The following is a 17,898-nucleotide window of genomic DNA, read 5'->3' on the forward strand; positions in this document are numbered from 1 at the left end:
CTGGGTCTTTGGGTGGAAGTCCATGCAGACAATAATGAAAATTGACTGCGTGGGTAAGAGATCAACCAAAGGACTTGTATGCATGCATATAAGCATAACCAATGGACATAAGACACTGGGGGGTAGGGGAGGCCAGGGGATTGTCAAGGGCGTGGGGGAAAGAAAGGAGACATATGTAATACTCTTTGTAATACTTTAAGCAATAATAAAAAAAACAAACTTGACGGCACGGTGCTGCCATGCACAAATAGCAATTCCAGGTGGACCGCAGTGCGGAAGGACAGTCACTTTGACATGCCCCCTCAGCTTTATCAGACCCATTTTGCGTTTATCCGCCACTTGTTTTGATCTATGTTTCATGGTAGAAATCTCTATTTTAATGAGTTTTAGTGTTTGGCTTCATGTAAAAGAACAACCTAATCTATACTAATAAAAGGGTAATATGCTAATTAGGGCAGATGTCTTCTGGACAAAGCCACAGTAGCTGCGAGGCCTGGGGCTCAGGCAGCTGTGATCCTTGGTGGCTGCGAGGCCATGGGCTCAGGCAGCTGTGAGGCCCAGTGCTCAGGCCGCCATGATCCCTGGTGGCTGCGAGGCCTGGGGCTCACGGTAGCCGTGGGATCAGGCAGCTGGGGGCTCAGGCAGCCATGAACCCCAGCAGCTGTGAGGCCCAGGGCTCAGGCAGCCGTGATCCTTGGCAGCTGCAAGGCCCGGGGTTCAGGCCTTGCAGCTACCATAGCCAGCAATGGCAGCAGCAGCAGGGAGATGGGGGCAGCACCTTCCCCTGATCAACCCAGTTGCCTCCCGCAGAGGGAGGGCAGACTGTGGGTTAGGCCCGCTTCCTAAGGACATCCCCTGAGGGCTCCCGGACTGTGAGATGGAGCAGGCTGGGCTGAGGTACCCCCTCCAGTGCACAAATTTTTGTGCACCGGGCCTCTAGTTGTTTTATGTTTGTCTTGAAATTTTACATGATTTCAATGATTTTGTTCTTCAATTTGAGACTTTTAATTCATTTTCATATTCTATGGTGATAAGAAGTCAGAATAGTGGTTACCTCTATGGGGGAAATTACTGATTGGAAAGGGGCCTGAGAGAACTTTCTGGAATGATGGAAATATTTTGTACCTTAATCTGGATTCTGGTTATATGGGCATATACATATGTAAAAATTTATCAGTCCATAAAGTTAATATTTGTACACTTCACTGCATGCAAATTATACCTCAACAAACCAGTTAGCATTAAGGGGAAAAGGGCTCTAAGGGGATTAAAATTAATGTAAGAAAACACAACCATAAACCATATTAGAGCCCTGGCCGGGTGGCTCAGTTGGTTGGAGCATTATCCAGTACACTTCCCGGTCAGGGCACATACCTAGGTTTCGGGTTTGATTCCCCCATTGGGGCGCATAGGGGAGGCAGCTAACTGATCAATGTTTCTCTCTCCCTTCCTCTCTTAAAAAAAAAAAAAATCAGAAAAAAACTGCAGGAAAACTTTTCATTGTCTTGGGCGTGAAAGACCTTTAGCAGCAAGGGACAAAGAACAAAACAAAACAAGCAATAAAGGAAATACTTCTTTCCTTTGATAATTCCATTTAGTTCAACAAATACCCAGGGACCACCTGCTATGTCACTTGTACTCTTGTAGGCGCTGTGGACGCCGAGTGAGTGAAAAAGATCCCTTTTCCTGAGAAGCTTGTGTGCTGGCAGGATGTGAGGGCACTGCTGGTGCTCCGTCCAAATCCTCAAGGACCTCTTACCTTTTTAAATATATATTTTTATTGACTTCTGAGAGGAATGGAGAGGGAGAGAGAGAGAAACATCAGTGATGAGAGAGAACCATGGATCTGCTGCCTCCTGCACACCCCCTACTGGGAATCAAGCCCGCAACCTGGGCCTGTGCCCTGACCTGGTATCGAACTGTGACCTGGTTTACAGGTGGGTGCTCAACCATTGAGCCACACCAGCCGGGCTAGGACCTCTCACTTTGTGATGTGCCCCTTTCTGGCTTCAACGTGATTTTGCTCCCAACAACCCACACCTGGGACTCTACCTCTCAGAGAAAAGCCCCTTGGGCAGGGACTGGAGCTGCTTTCTTGCAAAAGCAGAGGGCGGGCAGTGCATCAGCATGGCCTTTCCCTGCCCTTCCCTCTGAGAGGGACAATATTCCACAAGCCCAGCTCCTTTTTGCCTCAGGTTGTGACAAAGTCTAAGTAGGAATTGCCCTCCAGAGCTCCCGTGGGATTTGGCAGGATTTCTCCTCCCTTAGAGATTGCCCCCTCCCTTGGACTCCTCCCCTTCCGGTCCTGCTTCCCCCACTCTCCTGGTGTCATGGAGCAAGGGCTCACGGCCCCACACACATAGAAGCCAATATGGCACCAGCTTCTGAGAAAGGGAAAAGGGTTTTGCTGTGAGGTCAACCAGCGAAGAGGCAGAAAGCAAGGCTCAAGTCTGTCTTCCCGATCCAGGGCCCTTCACTTCTGAAAGGTTCCGGTTCTGGGCACATCTGAGTCCTTTGGTTCTGTGTGGGGGAAGCAGTTAAGGGTTCACAAGTATTACTCTTTTTTAAAAATACGTTTTTATTGATTTCAGAGAAGAAGGGGGGAGAGAGAGAGAGACAGACAGACAGACATCCATCAATGATGAGAATCATTGATCGGCTGCCTCCTGCACGCCCCACACTGGGAATCGAGCCCACAACCCGGGCATATGCCCTGATCAGGAATTGAACTGTGACCTCCTGGTTCATGGGACAATGCTCAACCACTGAGCCACGCTGGCCAGGTGAAAGTGTTACTCTTAAGTGGTGTATCCAAAGTTTAAACTTTGGTTCTTGTTAGACACAGGATAGGTCCAGTTTGAGCTGGTTCTGTGGTACACTGGTCTCCGCCTAATAGTGAACCCAACTGGGTACATTGCATTCTGGAACAATCGTCACAAAGATACCTGCTGCCCCACTTGCTCTTCCAGAATCTGGCCATTCCCCACTAGGAGGTGGAGTCTATGTCTACTGCTCCAGAACGTGGGGAGGACTGGACAGTGACTGCCTTGCAATAGAGCACAGCAGAGCGTACACCATGATTTCTGAGCCTGGGCCATACAGGAGATACAGCTTCTGCCGGCTCTCTCTCTAGACCAGGGGTGGGCAAACTTTTTGACTCGAGGGCCACAATGGGTTCTTAAACTGGACCGGAGGGCCGGAACAAAAGCATGGATGGAGGGTTTGTGTGAACTAATACATGTTAACACTGCTGCTGGTGAAGGAGCGGAGGGGAGAGCAAGAGAACCCTCCGCTCTTTCGGCTCCGCGGGCCGGACAGAACAGCCGAACGGGCCGGATCCGGCCCGCGGGCCATAGTTTGCCCACGGCTGCTCTAGGGCTATGTACCCTGGGAACCCAGCCATCATGCTGTGAGGAAGCATCTATCCATACCTAGACACGGGCCAGGGCAGAGTAGGTGTGAGGGGCCTTGTTGGGCTGGCCCCTGGTCTCCCTCCCACTACCTCCGCCTCACCTGAGGGGACCCCAGCTTCGACCAGTCAGGCTTGAGATAGTAGATGATGCCATCCAAGGCGCCAGGCAGCAGCACTCCACGTACCAGCAGCACCACAAGGACCACGTAGGGGAACGTAGCGGTGAAGTACACGATCTGGGGGGCCATGCTGTTCAGAGGGGCCCAGCGGCACCCACCTCCCCCTCAGAGGCCTCCGGCCTGAGCGGCCTGAGCAGGGCAGGCCACGGTCCCCCCCCACTGGACAGTGTGTTCAGAGGTAAGGAATGAGCCAGCCGGCAGCCCCCCTCCCCCTGAGACTCCCCAGAGCCATGGCTCCTTCCAAAGGAAGCCAGGTGCTTGGCTGGGCGTTAGCAGCCCCATGGCAAGCGCAGGTCGGCTGCAGAGGGAGGGGAGAGGCAGGGCCCTCCCCGGGCAGAGCCCTCCCTGGGCAGAGAGTGGGACAGCGGCCTGGAGGCAGGTCCAGGCCATCCTCTGCAGAGAGGCGGGGTCCTCGGTAGCTGGGATTAGAAGTGGGCCAGCCAGAGACGGGCAAGAGTGAGACGGACGGCAAAAGCCTCTGCCTTCCATCCAAGTGGGACCGCCAGCTCGGGAAGCGGCTGCTCTTCAGACCCTGCTGGGGAACGCGCCAGCCCTCCAGGGACCTGGCCATGTCCCACAGCCCTCGGCACGCTGTCTTATTATGCGCCTGTTCACACATTTGTCTCCCGAACCTGACAGCGAGCTTCTGGGGAAGGCGTGTGTCTAGACGCGACCCTGGGCCAGACAGGCAGGCAAGACAGCCATACAGCAGGTCCACCCAGACTGTCCAGACAGACTCAGGTGTTGAGTGAGGAACAGAGAGGAACGAGGAAGGAGGGAGGGGCCGGGGATGCCCAACACAGGGGCAGGGCAGCTGCTGCCTGGGCTTCTCCCCCTCAGGGAGAAGGCTGCTAGACCTGGATTTGGAGGGGAGGGAGGACTGCCCAGCCACGGGGTGGGGATCACCTGGCCTGGATTGAAGTACCTGCCCCCTCCCAGGCCTAGGCCCTGGCCCAGTCACCTGTTGCAACAGTGGTTCCTGGCAGAGACCCCCTGCCCAGGCAGTGCTGCCCCCCAGCCGTGCCATCCCCCCCAGCCCTGCCCGCCTCCAGCTGTACCTTTCCTGTCGACTTGACCCCCTTCCAGACACAGAAGTAGACCAGCACCCAGCAGGCCAGCAGACACAGGGTCACCTCCCAGTTGAGGGCACCTGGCACCTCCAGTCCCCCGGAGATCCGCAAGACTTTGTTCCTGGGGAGGGCGGGCCCACGAGGGCCGTGTGAGCAGAGGGCAGAGCGGCTGGGAGCTGTCCCAGGGCTGGTGCTCCCGCTCCTGCAGCCCCGGTGTCCAGCTGGTCCCTCCTGAGCACCTGGGCGAGGCCCGGGCCCAAGCCTGTCCCTGGAGGCCACGCAGTGTGTGTGCCGGGAGCCCGGGAGCCCCTGGACGGCGGCGGCGATGGGGCTAGTGGCTACCCTAGCACACAGAGCGGCCGTTCCCCTTCCCCTTGTCAGGCACCGCAGAGCGACGGCACCCGGAGTGAGAAACGGTGCTGAAAAAACCAGGCCCATCCCTCCCGGCTCCCCCAGGGACTGGCCTGGGGGTCCCCCGGGGGCAGGCAGGGCCCAGGAGTGACTCCTGCCGGGAATCCCCCCAGGGCTGGGTCCCACCCAACCCACCCAACCCACCCAACCCACGCAGACTCGGCGTGCGGAGCCCAGAGAGAGGCCCGGGCTGGGCCTGGTCCAGAGGCACCTGACTTACTCCCAGAACTCGATGACAGGGGACCGGCGGTCAGCAAGCTGGTCACATGTCAGGTTGGCCAGGCTGGCATTGGCACAGGCTTTGAGGCTCGCCCACAAGCTTGGGGGCAGGGCAGGCTGGGCCGGAAACAGTCACAGCCACGTGGCCAGAGGTCTCCCCAGACGGCTTTCGGGGGGAAGTGGCGCAGGACCTGCTTGCGCATGCGCAGGCGCTCAGGGTCGTTGGATGTCCTTGCCAGGGGGCGGGGCTTCTGAGGGAGCCGCATTGCCTCGGCGGGGTGTCGCAGGCTCTAGGCCTTCACAAGGGGGGGACCATGCAGGCTGAGGAGGGGGGCGCAGGCGGTGCGGCCGAAGATGGCGAAGGCCAGGCCAGTTCGGGCGACCCTGGTAACCAAGATGGCCCTGGAGGCCACGAGGGCCCCGAGAGAGGCGGCAGTGGGGAGGCCGGTGCTGAGGACAATCTAGCGACGCAGGTGGCCCTGGCAATTCTCGCTTCCGGGGTGGTCGCGGATGACTGGTCGGAGCCGGGTGGACAGGATGGGGCCACAGGACGACATCTGCTTCAGTTGTATCCTATTTGAGGCGTGGCCGGGCGAGGCAATGGGACGGGGGTGGGGTGGGGGGGGAAGGGGAGGTCAGCCCCGGGGTACTGTGTGAGGACGGGAGAGGGGACGCTGGGGTGACTGAAGGGATGGGCCAGATGAGATGGTGGAGGAGGCCACCTCAGACACCAGGAAGGGGTTCAGACGGGCGGAAGTGGCCTGAGGAGAAAGCGCAAAGTGGGTATCGGATGGCACCTTAACTGAGTCTCCACCAGCTACCTGATGGTGCCTTTCCCGTCGCCCATGGAGGCGGAGATGGCCAGCCGGTTGCTGATGCCACATGTCCGAAGTCAGGAAGGGCCGGGTGTGAAGGAGGTCACGGTGTCTGACAGTCAACTAACTGTGTTAGTTCCAAAGAGGGCCGTGTGGGGAGTGGTGGCAGGTGGCCAGGGTTGGTCCCCAAGATGTACCCCTGCTGTCCTGGGCCTGGCACCCCCTGAGTGGGCACAGAGAGCTCCGTGCGGAGCTACCACATTTAACCGGCTTTTCTTTTTTTTCTCATTTAGCCGACTGACTGGCGAAGACCCTTTTGCAATCCGAGATTATATCCTGTTCTGTCTTGACCAGCTGTCCCTGATGGCTTTTCCCCCATGCTTTTACATTGAGCCTACGCTGGAAAAGGGGACCTAAGGCTAACCTAGGGTCCCTTCCCAGGCAGTAGTTCCTTCCCGGGGCCTGGCTTCCTTACAGAAGTTGCCACTTTATTCTGGGGCCCAATTGTTTGTATTGGCTCTTCCTTACTCTCAACACTACTGTTTTCCCCGTTGCTGGAGAACGGGGTTCTTACTTGTTTGTTACAGCAGAAAATAAAATTGAACCGCTACTCTTGTCTCAGATCATTGTCAGTTATTCGGCCTCCACAGTTTCTTACCTTTGTACCTGGTTTGGAGGGGTGGTGTGGGATTCAGTAACTCTACTGCAAGCATGTCAAACTCACGGCCCGCGGGCCGCATGCAGCCCACAACGAATATTTGTGCGGCCCAGCCAATGTAAAGGTATGTAAGAAAGGTTTTAATAAAAATTTCATAACTTCATTTTTAGAATATCCTGTTATACTTAATTATTAATAACGAACTACAACGTTCGCTAACGACTGAGTACTATAATCCTGTTGCATTCATTTCCCTTACGTGTCTTACGCGCAGGCGCACCATTTCTCTCCACTAATACCGGCAGCGAATATTTTAGCAGCCGATGGCCACGTCATTGGTCTGGACTGACTTGTTTGGTGTGCGCAACAGGAAATACTTCGCTTTTGGAGAACAAGAAAAATAGTTTTATTTGCGTGACGCTTATTAATTTGTGCAGTTATTCAGTGTCTGGTAAGTTAACGTTCAAGGAAAATATTAATTTTTATTAAAATGTTCTATTATTTTATGTGAACGATGACTCATTTATTTCAGCCCTTTGTGTTCAGCATGTCTCCACCGAAATAAACCTACATTTCTATGAAAATTGAAGCTTTTTTTTTTTCTGTGGCCCACATAAACTTAAACGTTGTTTGTTTGGCCCGTGTTAGCCTTTGAGTTTGACATGCTTGCTCTAGTCAATTAAAGACAATTTAGGAAATGGAAGAAAATGAGAATAAATTGTGTCATGTCATTCAGCATTAATAGCTGATGGTATTTTGAAATAATGCCTTAGTTTTATAGTTGCATTTATATATTAAATTGACAAAAATGACATAATATGTAATTTTTTCAAGTTTAGGATTAAATATTTTCTGAACTATTTTCATTTAACATATGAGCTTTTTCTTTTTCTAAGGAAAACTTTATTTATAATACATTTTTTATTGATTTCAGAAAAGAAGGAAGATAGAGAGAGAGAAACATCAGTGATGAGAGAGAATCATTGATCAGCTGCCTCCTGCACACTCCACACTGGGGATCGAGCCTGCAACCCAGACATGTGCCCTGACCAAGAATCAAACCCCGACCTCCTGGTTCATAGGTCAATGCTCAACCACTGAGCCACGCCGGCTGGGCAGCAATAAAGTATTTTTTTTCTTTATTGATTAAGGTATTACATATGTGTCCTTATCCCCCCACTGCCCCTCACCCTCCCACTCATGCCCTCACCCCCCTGTTGTCTGTGTCCATTGGTTAGGCTTGTATGCTAGCATACAAGTCCTTTGGTTGATCTCTCCCCCTTACCCCCACCCTCCCCTACCTTTGACGGTCTGATTGATGCTTCTCTGTCTCTGGATCTGTTTTTGTTCATCAGTTTATGTTGTTCCTTATATTCCACAAATGAGTGAGATCATGTGATATTTATCTTTCTCTGACTGGCTTTTTTCGCTTAGCATAATGCTCTCCAGTTCCATCCATGCGAATTGGCAATGAAGTATTTTTAAATTAAGGTACGGACATCATTTTTTTTAAAATATATTTTATTGATTTTTTACAGAGAGGAAGGGAGAGAGACAGAGAGCCAGAAACATCGATGAGAGAGAAACATCAATCAGCTGCCTCCTGCACACCCCCTACTGGGGATGTGCCCGCAACCCAGGTACATGCCCTTGACCAGAATCGAACCTGGGACCCTTCAGTCCGCAGGCCGACGCTCTATCCACTGAGTCAAACCGGTTTCGGCTGGACATCATTTTTTTAGGCATAATGTTTTTGTACACTTAAACTACAACATAGTTTTATATGCACTGGGGAGGGGGGGGGAGGGGTGTTGTGTGACTCATTTTATTGCAATATTCGCTTTATTTGTGGCAGCCTGGAACCAAACCTGCAATCTCTCTGAGGTGTGCCTCTATTTGTGAGCTCAGGCAATATAACAAAATGCCAGACACTAGGTGGCTTAAACAACAGAAATTTATTTTCTCACCGTTCTGGAAACTTGAAGTCCCGGATCAAGGTACCAGCAGGGTTGGTTTGTGGTGAGGCCTCCTCCTTGAACTGCCTTCTTACTGTGTCCTTACATGGCCTTTCCTCTATGTATATGGAGAGAGAAAGGGGGGCCACCCTGGTAGGGGCTAACCATTATGATTTGATTTAACGTTAATTACCTCCTTAAGTCCCTATCTCCAAATACAGTCACATTAGGATTTCAAAATATAACTGGGTGAGGGGGCAATTTAGTCCATAACACCCCCCAAAGAAAACATTTTCAACCTTTCAAATCTTTGCCCATATAGTAACCAAAATCATATCTCAATATTGTTTCCTTTTTTTTTGATTTCTAATGTGGCTTACCAATTCCTATGACATTGGGCTAGTGGTGTCTCTTCTTCTGAGAACTGTGTATTCATATCCTTTGTCTACTTTTAATTGGAATACTCATAGTTTACTTATTGATTGGTGAGTGCTCTTTATATATTAAGGAAACCAAGTCTTTGTCATAATTGGAACATACTTTCCTACATCATAGCTTCATTTTATTTATGCTCATAATTCCTTTCTATATAGAAATTATTAAGAAAATTTAAAAGTTATTTAAGTGATCAATTTTTTTATGATGATTTCTGCAGTTTCTGTCCAATGGAAAGCCTCAGCCACTATAATGTCATAAAATTTGACACTCATAGCTTTAATATTTTTATATATTTTTTTTATTGATTTCAGAGAGAAAGAAAGAGGGAGGGGGAGATAGCAACATCAATGATGAGAGAGAATCATTGATCGACTGCCTCCTGCACATTCCTTACTGGGGATCAAGCACTGCAACCCGGGCATGTGCCTTTGGCAGGAATCGAACCTGGGACCCATCAGTTCACAGGCAGACACTCAATCCACTGAGCCAAACCAGCTAGGGCAGTGGTCGGCAAACTGCAGCTCGTGAGCCACATGTGGCTCTTTGGCCCCTTGAGTGTGGCTCTTCCACAAAATACCACGTGCAGGTGTGCATGTGCAGTGCGATTGAAACTTCGTGTCCCGTGCGCAGAAGTTGGTATTTTGTGGAAGAGCCACACTTAAGGGGCCAAAGAGCCGCATGTGGCTCGCGAGCCACAGTTTGCCGACCATTGAGCTAGGGCAGGGGTGGGCAAACTTTTTGACTCGAGGGCCACAATGGGTTCTTAAACTGGACCAGAGGGCCGGAACAAAAGCATGGATGGAGTGTTTGTGTGAACTCATATACATTCAAAGTAAACATCATTACATAAAAGGGTACGGTCTTTTTTTTTTTTTAGTTTTATTCATTTCAAATGGGCCGGATCCGGCCTGCAGGCCGTAGTTTGCCCACGGCTGAGCTAGGGCATAACTTTGATATTTTAATCCACTAAGAATTTATTTTAGTGTGAAAAAATGACATTGATCTATTTTAGTTCCTCCATCAGAGTTTAGTCAGGTGTCTCGACATCATTTTCCAAATAATTCAGATTTCTCCAGTGAGTTGAAATGCTGTTTTCACTGAATTCTAAACTCCCATCTTCGTTTATTCCTTGCAGTTTGGGTTGCATTCCCAAGGGTTCAGGGAGAAACACGAGGATAAGAAGCAAATGACAGAGAAGGGTAGGGCACGAACAGATTAGAGGACTGTTGCCTTGGTGCTACTTGAGCATTTGGGTTTTTAAATATTTTTTACTATTATAATTGATGTTCTACTAAGTATGAAGTTTAGATATGCATGCATATTTATGTAAATATACACAGTCTAAGTTTTGGTGGTGAGAAAGTTTTCAGATTATTGATTGGTGAGTGCTCTTTATATATTAAAGAAACCAAGTCTTTGTCATAATTGGAACATACTTTCCTTCAGAATTTTGCAGGAAGTATAAATTCCCTCACAACACATTTAGCCAGATCTCTGTAAGCTCAGTACATTACCTGGTTAGAGAACGAGGGAATGCTCTAGCATGTAGAGTCTAGCATGTAGTAGAGTGAAGGATGGATGGGGAGAAAGGCCAGGATTATGTGAATGCGAAGTTGATGTCCAAAACCAAACACAAGTGCCACTTCCTCATTGGAAGATAGGGTTTATCAGCCATAACACCAGCAGATGTGTCCTAAGGGATCAAGCCTGATATGTGACTAAAGTAAAGAGTCAATAGCCAAAGTGAAATAAGCCAGTCAGAGAAAGAGAAGTATATCATGATCTCTCTTATATGTGCAATCTAATGAACAAAATCAACTCACAAACAAAAAAAAAAGATCCAAAGATATTGAAGCATGCAACAGACTGATGTATTTCAGAGAGAAGTGGAGGGGGAGAGATTAACCAATGCATTATATGCATATATGCATAGCCCATGGACAGACAAGAAAGCAGGGAAGACCTGGGGAGAGGGCGGGAGTGGAGTGGAGGGGATCTTTGGGGGAGGGGGGCAGGGAACATCTGTAATACTTTCAACGATAGAGATAAATTAAAAAAAAATGTCAGTAGCCAGAGTCAAAGCAAAGAATACATAAAGAACAAGAATGAAATTACTTGGATGACTTAAGTTAGAAGAAAAAGAAAGCCGGTCATGACCCTGCTTTTTTTTTTGTTGTTGTTGTTGTTTTAATATTTTATTGATGTTTTACAGAGAGGAAGGGAGAGAGATAGAGAGCTAGAAACATCGATGAGAGAGAAACATCGATCAGCTGCCTCCTGCACATCTATTGGGGATGTGCCCGCAACCCAGGTACATGCCCTTGACCGGAATCGAACCTGGGACCCCTCAGTCCGCAGGCCGATGCTCTATCCACTGAGCCAAACCGGTTTTAGCGACCCTGCTTTTTATGGACAGTAAATTTCTCAAAGAATCAAAGTTTAAATGGGGAAGAAATGAAAACATACAATTAAGTAGAAAATATGAAACTATAAAAATAAAAGGAGAAACATTGATGTAGAAATCGATGCATGATATGAAACCCAGAAGCCATGTATGAATAAAAATGAATCGATGTCTGAATACAAAGAAATAAGTGTATTTATAGCAGAAAACACCAGAAAAGCATCAAATTGGGAATCAATTGGAAAAACTATTTATCAGGCAAATAATAAACAAAGCAGGATACAAAATCCAGAAAACAAAAATTAAAATCAATGTCTAATTACAGAAAAGTCTGAAATTCTGTTTTGGAAGGAATCACCAAAAAGAAAGTGAAAAGACAAACAATTTAGAAAAAAAATTAGTGTCTTTAAAATGAAAGTACCTTTTAAAAATCAATATATAAAAAGACAAACAACCCAGAAGAAAAATTGTACAAATGACAAGAACATGGAATTCATGGAATAAGAATTACAGACATCCAATTTACATGTGGTATCACCCTATTTATGTAAAAAATATTGTATTAAAATGCAGGTTAGTATAGCCTAAGAAAAAGTCGGGAAGAAAACACATAAAACTGTTCATAGTGGTTAGTACAGGACTCAGATTATGAAACATTTTTTCCTTCTAACAACACACCTTTGTATCAAGCATGATTTTATAATAAGCATACATTACAGTTGAAAAAATGAAATGTATCTAAGCATACCATAACTGTAAATACATTCTTTTAAAATATATTTTTATTGATTTCAGAGAGGGAGAGAGAGAGATAGAAACATCAATAATGAGAGAGAATCATGGATTGGCTGCCTCCTGCATGCCCCACACTGGGGATCAAGCCCACAACCCTGGCATGTGCCCTGACCGGGAATCGAACCATGACCTCCTGGTTCATAGGTCGATGCTCAACCACTGAGCCATGCCAGCTGAGCTGTCAATACATTCTGATTCCAATTGTGTTTTCCTGCTTTAAACATGCATGGACATACATTTGCAGTTCAAAAAGAAACCTGAAGGACACCATCAATGTTCACAGTGGTTCTCTCTGGATGGTAAGATTGTGGAGCATATTTTTAAAAATCTTTTTATACGTTTCTGTGACCGCACAACTTAGCCAATGACCACGTTTTACTTCCATCAGTGGAAAACAACGTTTTCAAATAAAAAATATGCCACAGAGATATTTTGAGCTTTTCTGGGATGGGGAAAAACCTTCCACACAAAACGGGATTCTCCAAATGCACCATCTACGTTAAATTCCAAACCCCTCGGTGGTTGGACTCACCCCCAAAGCATCGGGCATGTGCCAGCCTCACCGTGAAGAAGGCGTGTGGCCTTGATGGGATGTGCCTACCACCTAGGAGGCACTGTCCCTCCCGAGGACCTTAAACAAAGCCCTCTTCACCTCCTTGTTTCGCATGCCGTAGATGATGGGGTTGAGCATGGGAGTGAGGACCACGTACAGCACAGAGAGCACCCGGTCTCGTAGGCCAGAGTACGCCGAGCTGGGAAGGATGTAGCAGAGGACCGAAGTGATGTAGAAAATACATACCACAGTGATGTGAGCGCCGCAGGTGGAAAAGGCTTTCCTTCGGCCCTCGGCAGAGTTCATCCTGAGAACAGCAGCTACAACGTGTATATAGGAGATCACGACCAGGGCGCAGGGTGCAAGAGCCACCAGGAAACTAAAGAAGAACAGGGCAAGTTCGTTCGCCTGCGTGCTGGAACAAGCGAGTTTGAGCAGTGGAGGCAGGTCACAGAAGAAGTGGGTGATGAGGCGAGGCCCGCAGAACTGGAGTAGAGCTGCAAGGATGGTGTGGGTGAGTGCATTGGTCAAGGCAAGAAGGCAGGAGATGGAAGCCAGTCCTATCCGGGTTCTTCGGCCCATGAGGACCAGATAGTGCAGTGGCTGGCAGATGGCTGCATAGCGGTCATAGGACATAGCTGTGAGCAGGAAACACTCCCAGGGTGCCAGGAAGTGGAGAAAGAATATCTGGGTAAGGCAGGCACGATAGGGCATGGCCCGCACCGATGCCAGCAGATGCACCAGCACCTGAGGCACTGTGTTGGAGATATAGGCAGTGTCCAGCAGTGACAGGTTGGCTAAGAAGAAGTACATGGGAGTGTGGAGCCGGGAGTCCATTATGATAAGGCTGACAATACCCAGGTTCCCAATGATAGCCACTATGTAGACCAGCAGAAAGATGGCAAAGAGCAAGGGCCTCAGCTCCTCTGTGTCAGTCAATCCTTCCAGAAGAAACTGGGCCACTGGGGTCCCATTTTCCAGCTGCATGGAACCACGTACAGAAACCGGCACCTGTAGAGTCCAAACTCAGAGTCAGATGAGGGTCTAAGTTTGGTGTCCCAGTCTACAAAAGGGAATAGGGGGAGGGAAGGTCCAGAGACAAAGAAGACAGGTTCCAAGCTTATAGGAATAAGACTCAGAATTAGAGGAATGAGTTTAGGCCAGTGGTCGGCAAACTCATTAGTCAACAGAGCCAAATATCAACAGTACAACGATTGAAATTTCTTTTGAGAGCCAAATTTTTTAAACTTAAACTATATAGGTAGATACATCGTTATTAACTTAATTAGGGTACTCCTAAGGCTTAGGAAGAGCCACACTCAAGGGGCCAAAGAGCCGCATGTGGCTCGTGAACCGCAGTTTGCCGGCCACTGGTTTAGGCTCAAGAGGCCAGTGGTAAGTACAGGCCAGGAGCATGGAAATTGTAACCCCGTCAGTCCCACAGCAAGAAGAAGGGCACAGACCTAGAAGTCACAGTGCATGCAGCTCCTGTAAGGACATCAACGTCAATTCCCCCATAAACTTCCCCCTGAATAAATGACCCTGGACCTTGTAATGATCTGAAATGGCCCCCTTATTTCACCAGCACCAACCCAGCAGAACCCCAGTCCAGGATCAGTGATAAGCCATCAGTCAGGTCCCTCCTTTGCCTTTTCTGAACCTTTTAGTGCCTCTCACATCACTCAAAGTCAAAGCCAATGTCCTCCTGTGGAATGCCAGGCCCTCTGTAATATACCTTCTCCTCTCTCCTCTGATCATCAAGAGGACTGTCAGCTCCTTGCCTCATAATGCATCTTCAGACTTATTCACAGCAGCCAACATCCTTGCCTATTCCTGTCCTGGTGGAAGAGGGCTCTGCCCTCCTATCCAAGGCTCATTTCTCTAGCTGCTCTCTCAATCCTTAGACATTGGGAAAGCACTAAATGCCACTGAATTGTTTGCTTTAAAACGGTTACTTTCATGTTACTCAATTTTACCTCAGTAAAAAAGCAAAATAAAAGACTTTTTTCAGACATATAAAAGCAGAGATAATTTGTTATCAGCAGAAAACCTGCATTACAAGAAATGTTAAAGTCAGTTTTCCACAAGAAAGGATGATACCAAATGGAAACTTGGATCTACATCAAGGAATGAAGAGTCCTGGTAATAGAATATATGTTGGTAAATATAATGTTTCTCATTTTTATATTCCTTTAAGTCATAGAAAATTGTTTAAAGCAAAAATATTAACATAGTGTGGGATTTATAACCTCTGTGGAAATAAAATGTATGACAACAATAGTACAAAGGACATGAGTGGGTAATGGGAACGATATTGTTGCAATGTTCTTGCATCATATGCAAAATGATTTTCAATTACTTGAAGGTAGTCTATTATAAAATACGTATTAGAAACACTAGATCTAAGTATGTATTAGATATAAAGTAGAATTCTAAAAATTATACAATCTAAAAGAATTCATGAAAATATGGAAAGAGGAACACAGAACACATGGGAGAAATATTTTTAAAGAAATAGCAGGGTGATAGGTTTAAACTCCACCATATAACTAATTACATTAATTGTAAATGGTCCAAATGCTGCAATTAAAAGGCAGAGATTGTCAGACTGTATACAAAAGAAACACAAAAAAATACGCTTAGCATAAGATATACACTTTAAATATAAAGACATAGATATGATAAAAATAAGATGGATAAAGATATACCATGCAAACTATAACCATAAGAAAGTTAGAATGGTTCTATTAATAGCAGGCCAAGTAGCCTTCAGGACAAGGAATATGATGGAATGAAGGACATTTGCCAATGATAAAGGGGTCAGTTCATGAAGAAGACATAACAACTCTAAATATATATGCACCACATACATATTTTGAAGCGCTTTTACTACTTAATGGCAAAAGACAGAATTCGGTTCAAAAGTGGTCCTAGAAATCTTAGGCAGTGAACTATGAATGAAAGAGAAATAAAAGTCATACAAATTGGAAAAAATGAAATAGAAGTATCTTTATTCAGAAATGACATGTTTGTGTATGTAGAAAATCCTAGCTACAAAAAAAAAAAAAGAAAGTGAAAAATTTAAAATCACTATCCTTCATAATGGTATCCCAAAACATGAAAATAGTGATGTACTTTCAAAATGTGCAAAATAGCCCAGCCGGTGTAGCTTAGTGGTTGAGCATCAGCCCAGGAACCAGGAGGCCACCAGTTCAATTCCTGGTCAGGGCACATGCCTGGTTTCAGGCTCGATCCCCAGTAGGGGTTGCAGGAGGCAGCCAATCCCCAGTATGGAGGTGCAGGAGGCAGCTGACCGATGATGGTTCCCCTCATCAATGTTTCTATCTCTCTATTCCTCTCCCTTCCTGTCTTTAAAAAATCAATAAAACATATTTTTTAAAATGTGAAAAATATTTACAATGAAAACTGAAAACAGTGGACAAGAGAAATTCAAGAAAACCCACATAAGTGGAGAAATAGATAATGTTCATGGGTTGGAAAACCCAGCATTCTTAGATTGTACTTTCTCACCACACCATTCTATAAATTTGGTATAAAGCTAGCAAAAATCCTGACTTTGCAGAAATAGATAAACTGATCCCAACATGTATATGGAAATGCAAAGAACCTAAAATGGAGACTCAAACTTAAAAAAGAAGAATAAAGTTGGAAGATATAAGTATGACTAAAAGAGAATACAGACAAAATGAAAAGCTCATGCTCTGCTGGTGGAAATGCAAGTTGGCATAATCATATTGAAAAACAGTTCTCCAGTTGCTTATAAAGTTAAATTTCCACTTAACTGCATGTTCCAGGAAGGCCGCTTCTGCTATTTACCTGATAATTAAAACCATATGTCTTCACAAAGACTTGTACCTAAACTTTTGTATCGACTCTATTAGTAAAAACCCAATTTGAAAACAACCCGAATGTCCATCAACAGGTGAATGGTTACAGCGATTATGATACATCTGTGCGTGGAATAGCACTCAGCAATACAGAGGGATAGATTATTGAAACACCCAACAACTTAGATGAATCTAAAATAATTATGCTAAGTTAAAGGTGGTAGACTCAAAAGAGTACACACTGTAAAATACTGTGAGAATGAAATTCCAGAAAAAGCGAATCTAATCTATATTTTTGTCTGGGCAGAATGTAGAGGAAGGGATCCACCGTTAAGAAGCTCGAGGGGAATTGTGAGAGTAATGGCAATGTTTTCTATCTTGACTTTTGTTGTATGTGCCACTGCCATAACTCATAACATTGTATACTTAAAATGTGTGCACTGGTTCTAGCCAGTTTGACTCATTGGATAGAGCGTCAGCCTGCGGACTGAAGGGTCTAGGGTTAGATTCTGGTCAAGGACACATACCTCGGTTGCAGGCTCAGCCCAGGTTGGGGTGCGTTTGGGAGGTAACCAATCGATGTGTCCCTCTCACATTGATGTTTCTCTATGTCCCTTCCACTCGCTAAAAATCAATAGGAAAATACCCTCCGGTGAGGAATAAAAAAATGTGTGCGCTTTTCCATATGTACATTTTGCCTCAACTAAGTTGAGCCAAAAAGAAAGGAAGATCAAAAAATGAACAGCAAAATGGTAGATTTAAATGCAACCATATCAGTAATATATTAAATGTAAATTTGCCCAATAATCCAATTTAGAAGCAGACATTATTAGAAAAATTTTTAAAAGACCACACTACAGACTGCCTACATGAGTCAGTTAAAATATACAGACACTAACTGGAAGTAAGAGGATGGAAAATGACATACAAAAGTAAATAGTAAGCAAAGAAGGCTGATGTCGTTATATCAATATGAGATAAGTCAGTCTTCAAGGAAAACTATGCGACCAAAGATAAAGGAATACATTGCAAAATAGTAAAAGTAGCAATTAATCCATCTGGGAGATAAAACAATTGTAAATATATATATGCCCAATAACATAACTTCAACATACATGAAGCAAGAATTGATAGGATTGCC

At 46.4% G+C, this 17,898-nt stretch overlaps 1 protein-coding gene and 1 long non-coding RNA gene across 2 annotated transcripts; both read right to left on the reverse strand.

The window, feature by feature from the left end:
- Nucleotides 1-3,415: 3,415 nt before the first annotated feature.
- LOC118654645 lies at nt 3,416-5,379 on the reverse strand. Its single transcript, XR_004967016.1, has 4 exons — nt 5,293-5,379; nt 4,650-4,782; nt 3,514-3,648; nt 3,416-3,431 (listed from the first exon to the last, which is right to left on the reverse strand). It is a non-coding gene; the product is annotated as an uncharacterized LOC118654645 (long non-coding RNA).
- A 7,581-nt stretch (nt 5,380-12,960) lies between these two features.
- Nucleotides 12,961-13,896, reverse strand: LOC118654302 (olfactory receptor 3A1-like). Its single transcript, XM_036305625.1, has one exon. It carries the CDS (start codon nt 13,894-13,896, stop codon nt 12,961-12,963), a length of 936 nt encoding a protein of 311 aa, XP_036161518.1.
- Between the last annotated feature and the right edge of the window lie 4,002 nt (nt 13,897-17,898).

Source organism: Myotis myotis, unplaced genomic scaffold, assembly GCF_014108235.1.
Source record: "Myotis myotis isolate mMyoMyo1 unplaced genomic scaffold, mMyoMyo1.p scaffold_m19_p_4, whole genome shotgun sequence".
NCBI classification, from domain to species: Eukaryota; Metazoa; Chordata; class Mammalia; order Chiroptera; family Vespertilionidae; genus Myotis; species Myotis myotis.